The sequence below is a fragment of the Erpetoichthys calabaricus genome, chromosome 17 (assembly GCF_900747795.2).
Source record: "Erpetoichthys calabaricus chromosome 17, fErpCal1.3, whole genome shotgun sequence".
Taxonomy (NCBI): domain Eukaryota; kingdom Metazoa; phylum Chordata; class Cladistia; order Polypteriformes; family Polypteridae; genus Erpetoichthys; species Erpetoichthys calabaricus.
The window spans coordinates 33,840,466-33,861,810 of record NC_041410.2 but is presented as its reverse complement, the minus strand read 5'-3'; the positions used below and the strand labels follow the sequence as shown (position 1 = coordinate 33,861,810).

The window sequence follows — 21,345 nt, the reverse complement described above, 5'->3', positions numbered from 1 at the left end:
GTGCTTGGCCTGACACCTGGACAGAGGAAAGAGGAAACTGAAACCTGGTTGTTGAATGGGGAAGTACAGTAAAGTATACATAGGAAGAGGTTGGCAAAGAAGAAGTGGGATAATCAGAAACATGAAGAAAGTAGACAGGATTACAAGAAGATAAGGTATACGATGAAGAGAGAGGCAAATACTCAAGAAAAGGAGTATGATGAGTTGTATGAGAGGTTTGACACTAAGGAGGGAGAAAAGGACCTGTACCGATTGGCTAGACAGAGGGACCAAACTGGGAAAGATATGCAGCAGGTTAGGGTGATAAAGGATAAAGATGGAAACGTACTCACAAGCGAGGAGAGGGAGTTGAGCAGATGGAAAGAGTACTTTGAGAGGCTGATGAATGAAGAGAATGAGAGAGAGAGAGTGAAGGTTGGATGATGTGGCGATAGTGAATCAGAAAGTGCAACGCATTAGCAAGGAGGAAGTAAGGACAGCTATGAAGAGAATGAAGAATGGAAAGGCTATTGGTTCACATGACATACCTGTGGAAGCATGGAGGTGTTTAGGAGAGATGGCAGTGGAGTTTTTAACCAGATTGTTTAATGGAATCTTGGAAAGTGAGAGAATGCCAGAGGAGTGGAGAAGAAATGTACTGGTACTGATTTTTAAGAATAAGGGGGATGTGCAAGGCTGTAGAAACTACAGGGGGATTAAAACTGATGAGCCACAGCATGAAGTTATGGGAAAGATTAGTGGAAACTAGCTTGAGAAGCAAGGTGATAAGCGAGCAGCAGTATGGTTTCATGCCAGGAAAGATGATGCAATGTTTGTTCTGAGGGTGTTGATGGAGAAGTATAGAGGAGGCCAGAAGGAGTTGCATAATGTCTCTGTGGACCTGGATAAAGCATATGACAGGGTGCCGTGAAGGAGTTGTGGTATTGTTTAAGGAAGTCTGGAGTGGCAGAGAAGTTTGTAAGAGTGGTACAGGATATGTTTGAGGGAAGTGTGACAGCAGTGAGGTCTACAGTAGGAGTGACAGATGCATTCAACATGGACATGGAATTACATCAGGGATCGGCTCTGAGCCCTTTCTTATTTGCAATGGTGAAGGACAGGTTTACAGATGAGATTAGACTGGAGTCCCCGTGGTCTATGATGTTTGCTGATGACATTGTGATCTGTAGCGAGAGTAGGGAGCAGGCTGAGGAGACCCTAGAGAGGTGGAGATATGTTCAAGAGAGGAGAGGAATGAAGATCATTAGGAACAAGACAGAATACATGTGTGTGAATGAGAGGGACATCAGTGGAATGGTGAGGATGCAGGGAGTAGAATTGGTGAAGGTGAATGAGTTTAAATACTTGGGATCAACAATATAGAGTAACAGGGATTGTGAAAGAGAGGTGAAAAATAGAGTGCAGGCAGGGTGGAATGGATGAAGAAGAGTGTCAGGAGTAATTAGTGACAGACGGGTATTGGCAAGAGTGAAAGAGAAGATCTACAGGACAGTAATGAGACCAGCTATGTTTTATGGGTGGGAGACGGTGTCATTGACCAAAAAACAGGAGACAGAGCTGGAGGTGGCAGAGTTAAAAATGTTAAGATTTGCATTGGGTGGGGTGAGGATGGACAGGATTAGAAATGAGTACATTAGAGGGTCATCTCAGGTTGGATGGTTTGGAGACAAAGTCAGCAAGGTAAGTTTGCGTTGAGTTGGATATGTGCAGAGGAGAGATGCTGAGTATATTGGGAGTCTCCGTTGCCGGCAGTTCTCTCGCGGCCCGGCTGTCAGACGGCTGCGGCCCGGTAGTGGGTCACGGACCGGTGGTTGGGGACCCCTGCTTTAGATCATCTGTGGAAATACCTGAAGACGACAGTTTACAGACACTTCTCATCCAGTCTATCAGGGCTTGACAGGTTTTGCTAGGAAGAATGGAATAAACTTCCCAAATCTTGGTGTAAAAAGCTTGTAGAGACTTATCCAAGCAGACTCAAAGCTGTAATTGCTGCCAAAGGAACAACTTCAAAGTAATGAATTAAAGATCTAAATATGTCAATGAATGAGAGATTTCAGCTTTTGAATTTTTAATAAATTTGCAAACCTTTCTGCAAACATTTTTACACTTTATCGTTATGGGCTAGTGTAGTATAGAATCATTTATGAGCAAGAAATGGCAAATTTATTCATGTACAACTCAATAAAGCGTGAATAAAGTGAAGGGCTCTGAATAGATTAGATAAATTGTTATTAATCACATTGGGAAATTCAGAGTATTTTCCGAATCCACTATCGCACGTTTAACATACAGTTTTTCAACAACAACAAAATTTATTTATATAGCACATTTTCATACAAATAATGTAGCTCAAAAGTGCTTTACATAATGAAGAAAAGAGAAATAAAAGTCAAAGTAAGTATTAAAATAAGACAACACTAATTAACATAGAATAAGAGTAAGGTCAGAAGGCCAGGGAGGACAAAAAAAAAACAAAAAAAAAAAAACTCCAGACGGCTGGAGAGAAAAAATAAAATCTGCAGGGATTCCAGGCCACGAGACCACCCAGCCCCCTCTGGGCATTCTACCTAACATAAATGAAACAGCCCACTTTGTATTTAAGGTTCTCATGGAAGGACTTGATGATGATGGTCATGTAGACCTCTGGTTTCCAATCCATCAATGCAGGAACATCACGGTGCTTTGATTAGGTGGTAGTGGCGCAGGTCACCACCACAGAAAACTGGGAAAAGAAACAGAAGAGAGAGTAGGGGTTAGTACAGATTTTAGAGCCACCATGATTAGTTATTATAATGAATTGAACATACAGAGTATCAGGATTAAATGAAGGTGAAATTATCAGAAAGCCATGTTAAAGTAATGTGTTTTTAGCAGTTTTTTAAAGTGCTCCACTCTATTAGTCTGGCGAATTCCTACTGGCAGGCTATTCCAGATTTTAGGTGCATAATAGCAGAAGGCCGCCTTACCACTACTTTTAAGTTTTGCTCTTGGAATTCTAAGGAGACACTCATTTGAGGATCTAAGGTTACGATTTGTAATATAGGGTGTCAGACATTCCGATATATAAGATGGGGCAAGATTATTTAAGGCTTTGTAAACCATAAGCAGAATTTAAAGTCAATTCTGAATGACACAGGTAACCAATGTAGTGACATCAAAACTGGAGAAATGTGCTCAGATTTTCTTTTCCTGGTTAGGATTCTAGCAGCTGCATTCTGCACTAGTTGCAAACGATTAATCTTTTTTGGGTATTCCTGAGAGGATTGCGTTACAGTAATCTAAATGACTGAAAACAAAAACGTGAACTAATTTCTCAGCATCTTTCAATGATATAAGAGGTCTAACTTTTGCTATGTTTCTTAAATGAAAAAATGCTGTCCTAGTGATCTGATTAATATGTGATTTAAAATTCAGGTTACAGTCAACAGTTACCCCTAAGTTCTTTACCTCCGTCTTGATTTTTAATCCTAATGCATCAAGTTTATTTCTAATAATCTCATTGTGTCCATTATTGCCAATCACTAAAATTTCTGTTTTCTCTTTATTTAGCTTGAGAAAATTACTATTCATCCAATTAGAAACACAAGTAAGACATTGTGTTAGTGAAATAACAGCGTCTGGGTCATTGGGTGCAATTGTGTGTCACTAGCATAGCTGTGGTAACTCACGTTGTGCCCTGAGATAATCTGACCTAACTGAAGCATGTAGACTGAGAAGAGCAGCGGACCCAGGATTGTGGAACACCATATAGAATATCATGTGTCTTTGAGTTATAATTACCACAACTAACAAAGAATTTTCTCCCTGCCAGGTAGGATTCAAACCAATTTAAGACACTGCCAGAGAGGCCCACCCATTGACTAAGGCGATTCTTAAGAATATTATGATCAATGGTGTCAAATGCGGCACTCAGATCTAAGAGGATGAGAACAGATAAATGGCCTCTGTCTGCATTTACCCGCAAGTCATTTACTACTTTAACAAGTGCAGTTTCTGTGCTGTGATTTGTTCTAAAACCTGACTGAAGTTTATCAAGAATAGCATGTTTATTGAGGTGCTCATTTAACTGTATAATGACTGCCTTCTCTAGAATTTTGCTTAAGAAAGGCAGGTTAGAAATGGGTCTAAAATTTTCAAAAGCAGATGGGTCAAGATTATTTTTCTTGAGTAGGAGTTTAACTACAGCAATCTTAAGACAGTCTGGGAAGACCCCCATATCTAATGACAAGTTTACTATGTCAAGAATATTATCGATTAGCACACCCGATACTTCTTTGAAAAAACTTGTTGGTATTGGGTCAAGGACACAAGAGGAGGGTCTCAGTTGAGATATAATTTTATGTAAATCAGGTAAATCTATCCTGGTGAAAGAATTTAATTTGTTTATAATGGAGTAGTGGGGCTTAGGAGGATCTGCAGTGTTGGGGAGATGTACTATATTATTTCTAATATCATTAATTTTTGATTGAAAAATACAGCAATACCCTCACAGGTTTCACTGGAAGTATTTTGGAGGCATTCCTTTGCATTACCTGGGTTTAGCAGACGATCAATCGTAGAGAATAAGACTCTGGGATTACTAGCATTGTTATTTATAATCTTAGAGAAATAGCAGCACCTCTCAAGACGGACTGTGTTATTGTAGTCTGTTATTTTAACCTTCAATATCTCATAATGGATAGTTAGTTTAGTTTTCCTCCATTTACACTAAGCTCTCCGGCATGTTCTCTTTAAATCAGACACTCTTTGGGTCTTCCATGGTATAACAATGCTAGAAGATTTTTTAACTGTCTTTTCAGGTGCAACTATGTCAACAGAAGCTCTCACCTTAGTATTACATTTTTCCACCTTACTATTTACAATATCCTCGCTATTATAGTTAGCACTATAAACAGACTGATTGCTTGGAGTGTTTGTAAGTTTTAAAGCTGCTGATGAATCAAATAAGCGTTTTTTAACAATATGCTTCTCATGAATGTTTTCTATCGTTATTTCTATATTAAACAGTAAAAGAAAATGGTCTGATAGACCAATATCAATGACCTGCTTTACATCAACTTTTAGTTTTAGTTTTGGATAATTACTTTGGTAATTACTAAGTCTAACGTATGACCTGTTTTTATAGGCTGATTAATGAGCTGTCTCAAATCAAGAATCCAGGAGGTTCATGAATTCTTTTACTTTTTGGTCACACTGATTATTGATATGAAAGTTAAAGTTGCCAACTATTAAGAGTGTGTCATAGTTCATAATTAAAATTGACATTAAGTCTGAGAATTCCTCAAAGAAAGACGTGTTAAATTTAGGAGGTCTATACACGGATAATACTAGAAAGTGAGAATCTCCATGAATAATAATGGCGAGATACTCAAAGGACTTGAATTTACCAAAACTGACATCTTTACACTTTAACCGGCTTGAGTAAATTTTTACCAAGCCGCCGCCTTTCTTTCCTTGGCGATCTGCACGAGTAAAACTGTAATTCGGAGGCGCAGATTTGATTAAAACAGCCGCGCAGTCTGAGCTAAGCCACGTTTCACTTAGTGCAATAAAATCAATTTAGAGATTATTTTCAGTAGAAATAGACAGTCAAGAGAGACGAATTACCTTATCATCTTACATCTAACATAACATTCTAAAACATGTTTATTACAATATAGGATTGTGAGAGGCCTGTCCCAGCAATTCAGGAAACAGCCCTGGACTGCTGAGTTTGAGTACTGAGCTAAAAGGAGGTTTAGAGAACACACAAGACAACAGTTAATGCAGCATTTGGTATGTGCTCACCTTAGTCACATTTTAGCTCTTCATATTATGGCACTATTATTTAGCATTGTCATAAGAGGTCTGTGGTGAAGAATGATTTTTAAATGAATAATCAAGTCCCAGTGTATGCAGGCTCTGAATGGGAGCAGGTGTGTACATTCAGACCCCACTCCAGGGTTGATTGGGTTGCTTGGCTGATTGCACATTCATGTGTGAATGAGAGCGGGTCAGTCAGGTGCCTCATGCACACCTCGGAGTGGGCAGAGGACAGTACCTACGCACAATCAGGGCTATATAAGGAGTCTGCATAGCATAGAGGGAACAACGAAAAAAAGAAAAGGAAAAACAAAAACATGGGTGTTAAAGAAAGGAAAGGAATGAAGAGAAGGGCAGGAACAGGATGGAGGCCGGTGCAATATGAGAGAGGAAGCAGGCAGACAAAGTAGTAAGCCCCGTGAGAAGAGCATGTGGCCAAATGATCAAGAAGGGGGCAGAGGGGTTGCTCCAACTGAGCGTTTTTGGAGCAATAGCAACCAAATTCTCTAGAAGGCTCCCTTGGAAGCCCAACGGACTGCGGCATGATGAAAACATGGAGCAAAGCTCAGTACAGTACCCTCGAAAGGCTAACAGACTGTTAACAGGGGACCAAACTGGATTAAAGGGTTGTTGGTGCCTGCTGATGAACGTCTCCTCATGCAGAGGAATTTGTAAAGGGTAAGCCAAGGAGTCGTCAGATTTTAGAGAGAAGCACTGAGGCTCATGGTTTTAAGACTATGTGCTTGCCCTTGATTTTAACCTTGTTTTTATGGAATATATTTAAGGAATATTTTAACCTCCATTTCACATTTTGATTTTATGGATTATTTATTTTTTTGAAGAAGATTTATCGCACTGCACTTGTTTTTGAGCACTTTTCTCTGGTTTTCAATAAAGAGAACTGAACACTTTGCACCAAATCCTTGCTGACTGTGTGTGTATCTTTCCTCATTTGCTCCCAAGAAGCAACCAGGGAGCATGGAGCGTACCCTGATCATCACAAGCATTCAAATCTCAGTTTTAAAGATTAAAGCTTCTAATCAAAGTAAGTAGGGTATATGCAATCATATTACAGTATTTTCATTTGTTATATAAGCAGGGGCCTTGGTTACTTTGTTGTACTTAACAAATAAACCAGTAAGTATTATTTTTCATTAATGAAATTTATTAGGCTGTTCTGTGGTTTCCTTTAAAGTTAACATTTATATATAAACAAAGAACAAAAGAAAGAAACTCAGAAAACAAACTATTGTTTCAAAGAGTTTAAATAGTTTTAGCATTCAGTTTATCTGTTAATTCTATTAATAAAAATTGCTTACATTACAGTTAAAGTAAGAGATGGTGAGCAGGGCGGCTTAATCTTTTAGTCCTAGTTGCTCAAATTCAATGGAAAATGCGGTGGAAATATATACAGTAGTTGGAAAAAATTATCTCATTTTAACACGGAATAGTGAGGAATAGGAAAATGATAGCTGATAAGAAGAATACATAAATACAGAACTGCCGCTTTAATAGCACACGTTTAACAACCGGCACCATGAACACACTGCTCCTTGTGACTGCTGCTTTGATAGCCTCTTCAGGTACAGTAAACCACAAGGTTTTTAATGTGTGAAAGGGTTTTCTTTCTTTCTTTCTTTCTTTCTTTCTTTCTTTAGCCGAGAACTTTAAAAAGTAGGTAATGTAAGCATTACTGACTCCTGCTCCTGGGTGTCAGGTTCAAGTACTGGTATAGGGCCCTTATATGTTTGCTTTCCCTGTGTCCACATTTCCTACTAAACCAGGTTTTATTTTCCTTTTATATGCCCTAGACATGTTGATGAATGTATTGCAAGTACTATCTTGTGTTAGAGCAAGACTGCAGTCTATTGCTTTTTATATTATGGACAATCTTTATTAGACAAAGAAACCACAAAAATGCCTTTTAATTTTTCCAGTTATCCATTAATAGTAATTGAGGAATAATTAAGTATTCAAATGAGTCAATATTTCATTTAATGACAAATAATGTAATATTTGGCATGGTGTCTAACTAGCTACAAACAGTAACTGGTTTTATAAATACTCAACGGCCTATCAGACCCTTCATTTACCTAATCATAAATTTATTTCAAGTTAGGGACTGGACAAGCAGGCTATCGTTTATGTTTTCCTTTACAGTATTACATATTATCAAATTTATAATTAATTGAGCTCCATTGAAAACTAAAGCAATAAAAGCTGCACAACCTAAAATGTGAGCTCAAATGGGTGGTGGGACTAGTGCAATGGCATTATCTTTCTTTCTTGAAAGGAAGGTAATGTCCAGTGTTACTGCTTCCTGCATGACTTAAAACTTGAGCTCACATGGGTGGTGAGACTAGTTCAGTGAAACTAAGCTCAGCTCTGGGTTAGCTATTTAGGAGAATGTCCTGTGGACTTTGAAATGTTCTCTGCACAACTCACTCATTACTGTCCAGCAATGGAGCAGATCTTTCTCAAACATTTCACTATGTCTCTTTTTAGTGGCATTTCCACTTGAAGATGATGATAAGATAATCAATGGCTATGAGTGTCCTGCTCATTCACAGCCTTGGCAAGCCTTTCTGACCACAGACAACAAACGCTGGTGTGGAGCCGTTCTCATCAACGAGTGGTGGCTGGTGTCTGCAGCCCATTGCTATAAACCGTAAGCACTGTTTGCTAAATTGCCTTGATTTATGGTGAGAAAGTGCTAAATGAAAACAAAGTTATCTGCTTCACCTTTATGACCTTTTTTTGAGAAAACTCTTGTGTATAATATCTATGATGTTGGTTTTAATTTTCTGCCAATTTTCATCAGGAATTATTCTGTTCATCTCTGCCACTGATTCAGTTACCTAATAATATTGTCTTTTGGGTATTTTTGGTCCCCCTTAGTTTGTCCTGGTTCTATTACCATTTGCTTTGACCCAGATCAGTATATCTTTGACTTTGATACAATATTCTCTTGAGTCCAGCTAGACTTTGCCTAAACTTCTTACCTACTGTAAATGCCCCTGCCAGTCTAAGATGTCTAATTCTGCTCGATTTCAGTGCTAGCAGCTTAATTATACATCTGGGGGAACATAACCTCATTCAAGTGGAGGGGACTGAGCAGCGCATCAAGGTCTCTAAAGTCTTCAACCATCCTGGCTACAGCTCCTGGACAATCGATAATGACATCATGCTGATCAAACTACAGAGTCCAGCCCAGTTCAACGAGTATATCCAACCAATCCAACTGGCAAGCAGCTGTGCTCCCGCAGGCAGTCAGTGCCTAGTGTCTGGATGGGGAAACCTAAGAACATCTGGAGGTGAGCTTATTTTTTTTTTAACCAGACTGCACCACCTGCAGATCCTACCACAAGTGCCAATACATCTGAATGTGTGTAAGCTCCCACTCCTGTGAACTGGGATACAGAAATCTGAGGGTTAGGCCAAACAGCAAGTCTAAGTAGTTCTGTGTAAATGTATCAATTTACAAGTCATGGATGGTGACTTTCTCTGTGTGACATAATTTGGAAACCCTCACGCATATTTTCACATCTACGGGTACAGGACCAGTTTACTATCATGGTGTACTGCAAATGTTAACACTGAGTTCTATGTTAATTGCTTAGATTTCAACCCATCTTAGATAGGTAGTACAGCTACTACATTGATAAACAGATAGATAGACACAGTAGAGAGAGAGAGAACACTTCTCATATCTACTTATTTGTTTTTCAGTTCAATACCCTGAAAGTCTTCAATGCCTTGATGTCCCCATCCTCTCTGACACAACATGTCGTAAAGCTTATGGAAATAGGGTCACAGACAACATGTTCTGTGCTGGCTTTATGGAAGGTGGCAAGGACTCTTGTCAGGTAAGATCTGGGCACCTTTGATCTTCCACTTTGTATTGATGAGATTTTCCTTGCATTGAAATATATAACACATTTTTACATTTATTTATTATGTGTAGTATATGTCACATTGACTTTTTTAAAGATTTCATATTAATGTACATCTTTCTAGTAAATCACTTTTGAATTTGTGTGGGATGTCTTTCCTGTGGCTCGCTTATGAACTTCTTTAGGAACCACCAACTATGTTACAGTATTTATCAAAGGGTCTGCTTCAGGCAGATGTTTCTCCATCCTGTCCAGGCTTTGGCTCTGGATTGATTCTCCCCTGGAGTGTCTTTTCTGGATTTGACATATTCTCCTAACCAAACACTGCAGATTTTTTCCTATGGAGGAACATGCTGTAAATGGAATGATGGCTCTAAAATGGCCTAAATGTATGAAAGCTGCTGTGCACTTTAGTGTGCCCTACAATGCACTGGTATCCTGTACACAGATGGATGGATTCTGCTATGTCTCTGTTGCTGCTGGGTCAATGTAGAGACGGCAGTCAACCTGAAATGCACTCTTTTGGAATGTATGAGAAAATCTACCCAGTCACATAAAGAGCTGTAGTTCAGCCTTGCTAACCAGAACACAACTGTGTGCCTATCATGTTTGTTAATCTTTGATATTAGTATTGAAGAGAGTAAAATGGCCTGCCCACCTGTGTGAAGGTGGTGCTGAATTTTGAGATTGATTGTAGTGAAAAATTCTCCACAACATCAACACCTACTACAAAGTAACTTTTGCAGAATTTGATTTGAGTTAAACATAAGAAATAAATCTTAGGGTAGAGTCAAAAGAAGTACCTTAAATGATTCATTGTTTGTGTAGATACGTGTGGCTCAAAGTGAGAAAAGCGACAAGTTTTCTGCATCAAAAAAATCATTCGGTCTGGTATTAAAGGTCGTCAACCCAGTTTATCTTTTTTTTTTTAACAGGGTGACTCTGGTGGTCCTTTAGTCTGTGATGGGGTGCTGCAAGGCATTGTTTCATGGGGAGATGGCTGCGCTGCTAAGAATGCACCTGGGGTGTATGCCAAAGTATGCAAATATAACACCTGGGTGGCAGAAATAATTGCAAAGAACTAAATGTATCCAGTAGAGTTATAGATGGTAATAAAAATTTGAAAAGCAATTAAGGCTTTCTTTCTTTTTCTTATTTTTTTTTGACTTAGATAAATGTTTCCATCAAAAGTGTATACCTTAAATTGCTGCAAATCCACACTTAACTCTCACTCTTATTATAAACTGTAAACACTAGGGGTCACTTTTTCCCCGTTAACCCAAACAGACTAATGCTCTGGACACCGTGTAAAAGTACCAAGATGTATTTTAATCCTTTGTCTTCTTAGTGGCAGTGCCTTATGTACCACAACCACAATAACACAGGTAAATAAACAACAAATCAAGTACAACCACAATATAATTCTCTCCTCCATACCTCCCAGCAAGCGTTGTCTACCTCCTCCCAACTCTGCCTCTCTTGCTGGGTCTCCAGTAGTCCTTTTTATAGTTCTTGACCAGTTTTTGAATGTCCTTCACTCAGAACATTGCACATTTTAGAATCCTCTTCTTTTCTAAGGTTAAATTCGGCTAATCCATTCATTGAATACTTATGTCCTGCACTAGCATGATGTTTTTTTAAATGAGACTGCTGCGTTCCTCCAGTTCTCATCATTCATCTTGTGTAAAAGCAGTCACTGCATGCCCAACAACACCTGCGTGTAAAATGTATCGGCAAGCAAAACAAAACACGTGGTCCTTAAAAACAGAAGTACGGGTAGTCTTCATAGTATTTGTGATTTAAGAAGACACGCCTGCAGGCCAATTTCTCATCCAGAGTAAGTTTTAACAAGAAGACGCAGAGGTCCTTCAGCTGGTGTCTTCCAGACAGGTGTCTGTGTGGAAGAGCGGCAGCTACGACAGTGTTCAGCCCTCAACCTCTTCAGAGGGACCAAGCTGAATTTGCAAAATTATCCCCACATTCACTCCTCTTCAGGAGGGATGAATTGCCATTGCTAAAGTGTTTACCCTACCTTTCTCAAGAGGGGAGCGGTGGCTTTGCAAAAATTTTCACCTCTCAGCCACCCCCAGAGGGTCCACACTGGATTTGCTAAAGGAGGAGCATCTGTTACCAGAGCTCCCTTAGCATGACCAGCAACTTTGTTTGATCCTAAGGTACTGAATCAGTTCCTCCTCTTAGTTTTGCAGCTCGGCTTCAAGTGGTTGATGTTGGTTTATGTTACCGATGTCATTAGGGGGTTTAGCACTGCTCTGTGCATCTGAAGATCCTCACGCTGAGCTGATATATGCTCTCACCAGTGTTCGAATAAGGGGTATCATCCAGCAAAAGAAATCCTCTCACAAGATCCTATCGTTATTTAGTATTGATTGTGATAACATTTCATGAGGGTCTGTTTTTTATTACAAAACAATTCACTAATTTACCTTTCAAAATGATTGCAAGATACAGTACAACTTTACACGACAATATTACAAATCTTTGGAGGTGCTAAGCGGTTGCTTTACACTATCTAGAGCTGCCACTCTAAGTCTGTTATAGACGAACACAATATGCTTAAGCTAATAACATTTCAAATCTTTATTGAATACACCTAAAAAACATTTGAAGTGTGCTGCGGATACAGAAAATTGAACCCTTGGATTTAATAACTGGTGAAACTTCCTTCCAGTAGCTGCCGATCAGACCTACACAACATTCAGGATGAATTTTGGACCATTCCTCCCTACAGAATGTTGAGCCTCAGTCATATCCTTAGGATTTCTGGTATGAACGACTCTCTTGTGCTCATTCCACAGCATCTCCATTGGGTTAAAGTTTGGTTCTCTCACTGGGCCACTTTTTTCTTTTTTGAAGCCACTCTTTAGTAGGTTTACTTCTCTGTTTAGGGCCATTGTCCTGCTGCATCATCCAACTTCTCATGCACTTCACTTGGCAGACAGCCACCCTGACAGGATACCTTGACAATCTTCATTTGCCCCTTGATGATGGGAGGCTGTCTAGACCCTGAGGCAGCAAAACAGCCCAAATCATGTTGTTCCTTCCACCATACTTCATCACTGGCCTGATGATTTGTATGTTTTTGTTTTGGTATGTGGTACTTATTTTACACTATATTTACTACTGCATATTCTTCCAGAACAATTCAATTTAATTAGCCCACAAACGATTTTCCCAATAGCACTATGGAGTGTAAAGGTGGTATTTGGCAAACTTCAGGAATTTTTTTTTTTTGGTCAGCAGCACCTTTCTCCTCCATGTTCTGCCATGGACATTATGTCAAATCAATATTTTACATTTATGGTACTCATGACAGGAGGTGTCAATCTGTTCTAATGGTTCATTCAAGCTTTTAGCAGTCACTCTAGGATTCATTTTCATCTCCATTGATCATTCTATGTTGTGTTTTTTGAGTCATCTTTTGAGTCCAAGAAGAACAGCCACAGCGCTAAATCATCACAATTTGTCTAAATGTGATCTAATATTTATCAAATCTCTTTGAAATGTATTTATAACCCTTTATGTAAATAAAAAATTCTTGCTTGTGGATCTTCTGAGATCTTTTTTTACAACGCATGCTTCACATTAGCAGAGGTTTGTTGTGAATAGCAAACTAAAAATGTTCAAGTTGTTTTTTTGTTGGCCAAAGTACTCTTAAACCACACCTCCAATCTCGCCTAATTGATTGGACCCCAGGTTTGCCAATTCCAGACTCCAATTAGCCTTTGTTGAAGTCAGCAGCCTAGGGCTCCATAGACTTTTTCTAACCTATACTGTAAACGTTTGAGTCATGTTATCAATATGTACAAGAACAACACAATAATGTGTGCATTATTACTTAAGCCAGACTGTGTTCATTCATATTGTAATCTAGACCTAACTTATACATACTGGAGTTTTTGATTTTTTCTGTCCACCCTGGCAAACTGTTGCTATCATCAGACTGTCATTTACAGACTTAAGCTGAGTTTATACTTCATGGGACGCGACGCGTTTTCCTGAGGACACTACTGCTACGCAAGTGGAGTACTGTTTATACTTGCGGGCGTACTTTACATAAATCTGGAAGATTGCACCAGGTGGCAGTGCGACATATCATCATGGTGAGAAAACAACGTTCGGCTTTCCAGTGTTGTGAATTGCCTGAACCATCCATTAAATTCCCGGGACAGCTTGCCACAATGTCTCTGAAAAGGGTGAATGTTTAATGATTACATCCATCAATCCAGGGATGCACCCATTCCAGACAGCATTGGGCGCGAGGCATAAAAAATCCCTGGATGGGGCATCAGCTCGTCGTAAAATAAATAGAAGCACACACATACACTAGCGTCATTTTAGCATTACCTAATTTATTTGGGAATTCTAGTTCTTTTAATTATATATCTATCTTATTTAATTATATATCTCTCTATTATAAAAAAAAAATCTTGGGAGGGAGATGAGACATGATCTTCTCGGAAGACACTGACGTCACACGAGACAAGGCAGTGAGACAAAGGACAGCTGATGTACAGGCTTTTAAATGATTGACGCGCAGCGTGACAAGTAGATCACGCAGTTTGACAGCAGCAAGACAACAGCTGATCCGACTGCAACTCCTTAGCATGTGTTCAGCCCCCCCCCCCCCTTTCACAACATGAGCAGCGTTATATGTCCCACGAGAAAGACATTTAACCACGCCCACGGCCAGAAATAAAGGACAAAGAGTAGATACGTCATAAAGGATTCAAATATGTTGGCGCGGTACACATGCACAGCAGATCTTCACGGAATACACTTTGAAGTCCAGCGAGACTACTTGCACATCACGCCCTACTTAGAAACAATTTCTTGGAGACACTTAAGCGTCCCGCGAGACAAAGAAGTGAGACAAAAGGACAGCTGCTGTACAGGCTTTAAATGATCGTCGCGCAGCACAGCATTCAAATCATGCAGCACGTCACAAGCAGCCTGGGGGGTGCATAATTCATTCATTACAGCTTTATTACCGGTAAATATCAAGAAATAAAAAATGAATGAAATGAAAATAACAATCACTTTAAATTGTATATCCGGTTAACCAAACCCGGGGGTTGGCGAGAGAAGCAAGCAGGGGGAAGAGCACCCTAGTAATTTATATAAATAAATAATTATATATTGCAACAGTTTGAGGGCGCTATCGCTCCCTTGAACCCTTGTTCGAGACGCCAGACACCTGATAAAAGTCCAATATGACTTTATTTTATAATAATAATGTGCACAAAGCACCCTCCACTCCACAATACTCATAAATCCAATAATCAATAAACAATAATCACAATCCTCCACTCCCAGACACGTTGCCACCCTTCTACCCAGCTCAGCTCGACGTCTGGGATTCTCATAGTCCTTTTATAGTCTTTGGCCCGGAAGTGTTTCGTCCTCTCTGTCCACGTGACTAGGAACACTTCCGGGTCAGAAAAAAAACCTTTTCTTCACCCCGGAAGCACGTCATTCCTCTTGTTTATGTGACTTTGACATACTTCCGGGGTATAGGGAAAATAATTACTGCTCCTCCCTGCAGGGCCTTCTAGCGGCCCCCGTGTTATCCAGCAGGGTTGTAAAGGAAAACTCCAATGTCCATAATTTCCTGCTGGCATTCGGGGTACCTCCATACTGCAAGGAGAGCTCCACCTGGTGGCCTGGGGGTATCTATCTTATGTAAGTGTAGAGTGTTGTACCGTGTTAGCCATAGATTGATACAGGAGAAAGTAGGGTGAAATGACACCTTTTATTGGATAACTAAATAGATTACAAATGCAAGCTTTTGAGGCAGCTAAAGCCCCTTCATCAGGCAAGGTGTAACAAAGAAACTTAAAAATACTCTAGCATATATTAGGACAGCAAAGTGATTTTTATCTTTCATCTTAACAACCTTTTTGTTCAAATGTTATGTAAGTGTGCATTATTTATTTTTGTATACTATATATTGATTATTATTCTTATCTAATTTTAATTTATTTTTCTTTGCATGTAACTACTTCTTTGACATCTTCTCAAGCACTTTGAGCTTCATCATGGGTAAGAAAATGTGCTAAAGAAGCAAATAGTTCACACACTTTTTCTTAGCAGTGCAATGCAATTAATTTATAACACAAGGATAATAGATGATGGATATATGCAAGTGTAAACAGACAAAGGACATTAACAAACATCACAAACATAAGTGTGTGTTTAGTTTAGTTTAATTTGATATTTTTCTCTCCTATAGAAAAAGAATGTAATTTAGGAATTCTGTTTTCTCCATTCTCATCCAAAGAATGACCCAGGAAACAGCATTCTTACAGGCTTTAAAATGTTCAAGTCACAATACTGGTCTTCCAGTTGGTTAGATGGATAAATTCTTAGCTAGTTACAAAGTTTCTAGCATCTGCACCATTGATTTTTTTTCACAGCATAACATAAGAAACATAAGTTGACAACAAGAGGAGACCATTCAGTCCATCAAGCCCATTTAGCTAATAGCTAAGCAGTCCCAAAATCTTATCTAGATTCTTCTTAAAGGTTGCAAGGATTCTGCTTCAACATTATGGCTCAAGTTTATTCCAGAGTCCCACAACTCCTTTGTGTAAAGAAGTGCTTCCTGGCTTCAGTTTTAAATGCACTTCCCCTTAATTTCCACCGATGTCTTTGAATATGTGGTTCACCCTTAAGATGAAAGTATTGCTGGATCTACTTTATCAATGCTTTTGAGGATTTAAAACACCCAGATTAGGTTCCCACACAGTCTCGTCTGCTTGAGACTAAACAGGTTTAATACCCTGAGTTGGTCAGAGTACAATATGTCCTTAAGTCCTGGGGTGTGCCTAGTTGCTCTCCTTTGCACAGCTTCAAATGCTGCTATGTCTTTCTTGTTGACCAGAACTGCACACAGTACTCCAGTTACTAGTGCATTATACTGTATAATCTGAGTGTAATATCCTTTGAGTTTTTATGATGTAACCTAACAATTTATTTTTCTTATTAATCACTTTTGCACATTGCTTAGATGATGAAAACATGTCAACATAAATCCCTAAATCCCTTTCAGAGATTGCTTCAGGCATGACAGTGTCTCAAACATCGTATTTATAATTGATGTTCCTTCTGCCCACATCTACTACTTTGCACTTTTCTACATTATAAATTAGCAAGAGAAGCTCAGAAGAACTAAAAACCTATCTTTCACACAGATTATTACTTTCCAGTTACTGTAACACCAACAACTAGAATACATTAGCTGGCTTTATCATTACACCCACATACCAGTCAATAATTTCAGAATCAAAGCAGACATATTTAAGGTTTGTTTCTTGATGACTCTCAGTGTAGACTGTGTTTTGTCCCAATTCCTTTGGTTCTTGACCTTCCTTGGCAAGATAATCAACAGAAAGTATGCCAGAGTTAGTCAACCCTCCAAACTCACTCATCCTTAGTTGCTAGCTTTTCTGCTGGGTGTCCAGAATGGTTTTCTCTTGCATTCTGTGGTGCTTATAGCACCATCTTTAGGAAAATTAGAGTTTGACTATAGGGAATTGTATTTTTCCCCTCACTTGGTTTCTTTTACTTTAACCACATATTGTCTGTTAGTTAATAAAAAAAAAGATTATTAAGTGATCTCTTATATAATCAAGAGGTTGATGGAATTTTCTGGTTAGAGAAAGAAACAGATTGAAACGTCTTAGTTATTTACCACAAATGACAAAGTTGGCATTAGCTCAAATACATAAAAGGTGTTCTGAAATATATGTCAAGTCAAGAATGATAATCAGTGGCTCTACAATGGGGACGTTTTCATTTATTTCAATTGAATTGATTTTGGCCAGTCCATAGGGAGGACAGAGTAATTGTAGGACCTGTTTTGCACCCTGGTGGAGATGTGTCCTTGCTGCTACACAACCTCAAAAAAAAAAAATTATATAAAAAAAACACAAAGGAATCTGAACAAATATGAACATAGTGAAGATTTAAAAAATGCTAAAATTTAACCTGCTAGTATATAATTTAACTGAAATTGTATAGGTGAAATTATGTTTTTATATTAATTAACATGCAAGAATTTCATCCATCTATCCATCCTCTTCCACTTATCCGAGGTCGGGTCGCGGGGGCAGCAGCTTGAGCAGAGATGCCCAGACTTCCCTCTCCCCGGCCACTTCTTCTAGCTCTTCCGGGAGAATCCCAAGGCGTTCCCAGGCCAGTCGAGAGACATAGTCCCTCCAGCGTGTCCTGGGTCTTCCCCGGGGCCTCCTCCCGGTTAGACGTGCCCGGAACACCTCACCAGAGAGGTGTCCAGGAGGCATCCTGATCAGATGCCCGAACCACCTCATCTGACTCCTCTCAATGCAGAGGAGCAGCAGCTCTACTCTGAGTCCCTCCCGGATGACTGAGCTTCTCACCCTATCTTTAAGGGAAAGCCCAGACACCCTGCGGAGGAAACTCATTTCAGCCGCTTGTATTCGCGATCTCGTTCTTTCGGTCACTACCCATAGCTCATGACCATAGGTGAGGGTAGGAACATAGATCGACTAGTAAATTGAGAGCTTCGCCTTGCGGCTCAGCTCCTTTTCACCATGACAGACTGATGGAGAGCCCGCATTACTGCAGATGCCACCCCAATCCGCCTGTCGATCTTACGCTCCATTCTTCCCTCACTCGTGAACAAGATCCCGAGATACTTGAACTCCTCCACTTGAGGCAGGATCTCGCTCCCAACCCTGAGAGGGCACTCCACCCTTTTCCGGCTGAGGACCATGGTCTCGGATTTGGAGGTGCTGATTCCCATCCCAGTCGCTTCACACTCGGCTGCGAACCAATCCAGAGAGATCTGAAGATCATGGCATGATGAAGCAAACAGGACAACATCATCTGCAAAAATCATTGACCCAATCCTGAGTCCACCAAACCGGACCCCCTCAACGCCCTGGCGGTGCCTAGAAATTCTGTCCATAAAAGTAATGAACAGAATCGGTGACAAAGGGCAGGCCTGGCGGAGTCCAACTCTCACTGGAAACGGGTTCGACTTACTGCCGGCAATGCGGACCAAGCTCTGGCACCGATCGTACAGGGACCGAACAGACCTTATCAGGGGTTTGGTACCCCATACTCTCGGAGTACCCCCCACAGGATTCCCTGAGGGACACGGTTGAATGCTTTTTCCAAGTCCACAAAACACATGTAGACTGGTTGGGCAAGTTCCCATGCACCCTCCAGGACCCTGCTAAGGGTGTAGAGCTGGTCCACTGTTCTGCGACCAGGACGAAAACCACACTGTTCCTCCTGAATCCGAGGCTCGACTATCCAACGGACCCTCCTCTCCAGGACCCCCGAATAGACTTTTCCAGGGAGGCTGAGGAGTGTGATCCCTCTGTAGTTGGAACACACCCTCCAGTCCCCTTTCTTAAAGAGGTGGACCACCACCCCGGTCTGCCAATCCAGAGGCACTGTCCCTGATGTCCATGCAATGTTCCAGAGGCGTGTCAACCAAGACAGTCCTACAACATCCAGAGCCTTGAGGAACTCCGGGCGTATCTCATCCACCCCTGGGGCCCTGCCACCAAGGAGTTTTTTGACCACCTCAGTGACCTCAGTCCCAAAGATGGGAGAGCCCACCTCTGAGTCCCCAGGCTCTGCTTCCTCATTGGAAGGCATGACAATGATATGAAAACAGGAAACTATACACAAGTTAATGTGGGGCTCGTTCTGGCATTACCTTTAATTGCTTTGCCACTTTGACCCTTGCCAGAACTTGAGTTTCCCCATTGTAGTGACTTTTGAGTGCCATCTAGGGGATTAGCAGAGCAATAGCTCTTTAAGTTTTGCTCCATTCCTGAAGAGAATGTATTTTGAGTGTGTGCATAATGTATGCCTAAAACTCTGCTTTGAGTCCACTATACAGTAGATAACTGAAGTCACTGTGATTGCTCCAGAAGCCTTTTTAGTGTCTATATTGTCTTTGATCTTTAACTTCTTGTGCCTACATACAGATACAGATCTGTTTAGAATTCTTTCTCACTTTGGACTTTAAGAAACCTGATAAAGTGACTGAAACTCAGTTAATACTATTTAGTAGCTGCTGTAGATAGTAGATTTATAGCTGGAAATCCACAAAAAGAGAAAATGAATCACATATCCTACAATTGTTTTTTATTTCTAAGCTTTCGACTGTTATCAGGAATCTTCATCAGAGGAAAATGATTAGACTTACAGGAATCCAAGGCAATATATAGCAAATAAGGAGGGGAAGGTTGGATGGATGTTGATGGGGGACTGGGGGTTGATGAGGTGGAGTTCCGAGGCTATTGGCCATAAAGTCTTATTTATTATGTGCCTGTTCTTCTTTTCAAGCCTGCATATGCTGGGTTCATGCCCAAATGTCTGCTAATGGAATTTTAATTGGATAGCCACATTTCAGCCAGTTCTCTGGCACTCTTAATATTAGCCTTGAATTTTGCACTGAGACCCATTTACATATTTGTCCAGTCAAACTTATTTGTGTGAAAATCCAGGTCAGTAATCAAAAGAGCGCACAAGCCTACAAACACTCTGCACACTCCTTTTTAATGCTAAAAGTAAGAAAATGGCAGAAGAGACACAGAACACGGTTACAGCATACCATGTGAAACATGTCAAGCTCTATACATGGGACAAACATCTAAAGCACTCACCACACATATACAGGAACTTCGCAATGTGGTCCGAAGAAAGGACCCACGGCCTCTGATTTACACATATTTAACTTTGTATGGACACACATTTAAGTGGGACTCACAATAAAAAAATGCAACATAGCTCTTAGTTGGCCATCATCAATGTTACTTCCCATCCCAGAAAACACTGCCAGGTCAATGAGAGAAACATGGAAAACATGCAAATTCACATATAAGGTAACCCAAGCAGGACTTAAATCTAATAAGTGTGAGCGGGGAGGTAATGAAGCAGACACTTCCTTCAGAGTCCTCAACTCAAGGAAACTTAGGATGAGAACACATGAGAATTACTTACTTACATGGAAGACTATTCATCCAAGATTTGAAGCTAACATTACCTTATCTTGTACAAAGAAATTCTTATCATTTATTCTTTTCTCATTCTTTTCATTAAAACAAAGTCATTAAATGATCAACTAAACTGAGACATGGCACACAGGTCAGCCAAATCGTTTGCTCAGTGTTAAGGGAAAGTGAAGGGGAAACACATACCATCATAGGAAGACGTTATCTAATTTTATCATGTAATACAGAGGGATGAGAAAATGACAGCTGATAAGAAAACACACACATACAGAATAGTGGCATTGATGGCATACATTTCCATCTGGCACCATGAACTTGCTGCTCCTTTTGACTGCTGCTTTCCTAGATGCTTCAGGTAGAGTAATCCTCAAGTTTATATGATAAACCTTTTCTTTCTTTCTTTCTTTCTTTCTTTCTTTCTTTCTTTCTTTCTTTCTTTCTTTCTTTCTTTCTTTCTTTCTTTCTTTCCTGATTTCACAACGTGTGGAGTGTAAGTAAAGGGAGGTTATGTTTAAGTTACTATATCTAACACACTAGTGAGGCCTCAATCCCATAAAGTTTTGGTCTCCATACACACCATTAACTGTTGTGTTTGGTGTACAGTACTTCCAGATGGG

At 40.0% G+C, this 21,345-nt stretch overlaps 1 protein-coding gene across 1 annotated transcript; it reads left to right on the top strand.

Moving 5' to 3' along the window:
- Positions 1 to 7,301: 7,301 nt before the first annotated feature.
- LOC114668151 (trypsin-like) lies at positions 7,302 to 10,826 on the top strand. The gene is made up of 5 exons (XM_028823788.2): positions 7,302 to 7,385; positions 8,308 to 8,470; positions 8,857 to 9,116; positions 9,532 to 9,668; positions 10,631 to 10,826. Exons 1-5 carry the CDS (start codon positions 7,340 to 7,342, stop codon positions 10,778 to 10,780), a joined length of 756 nt encoding a protein of 251 aa, XP_028679621.2. The 5' UTR covers positions 7,302 to 7,339; the 3' UTR covers positions 10,781 to 10,826.
- Positions 10,827 to 21,345: the final 10,519 nt, after the last annotated feature.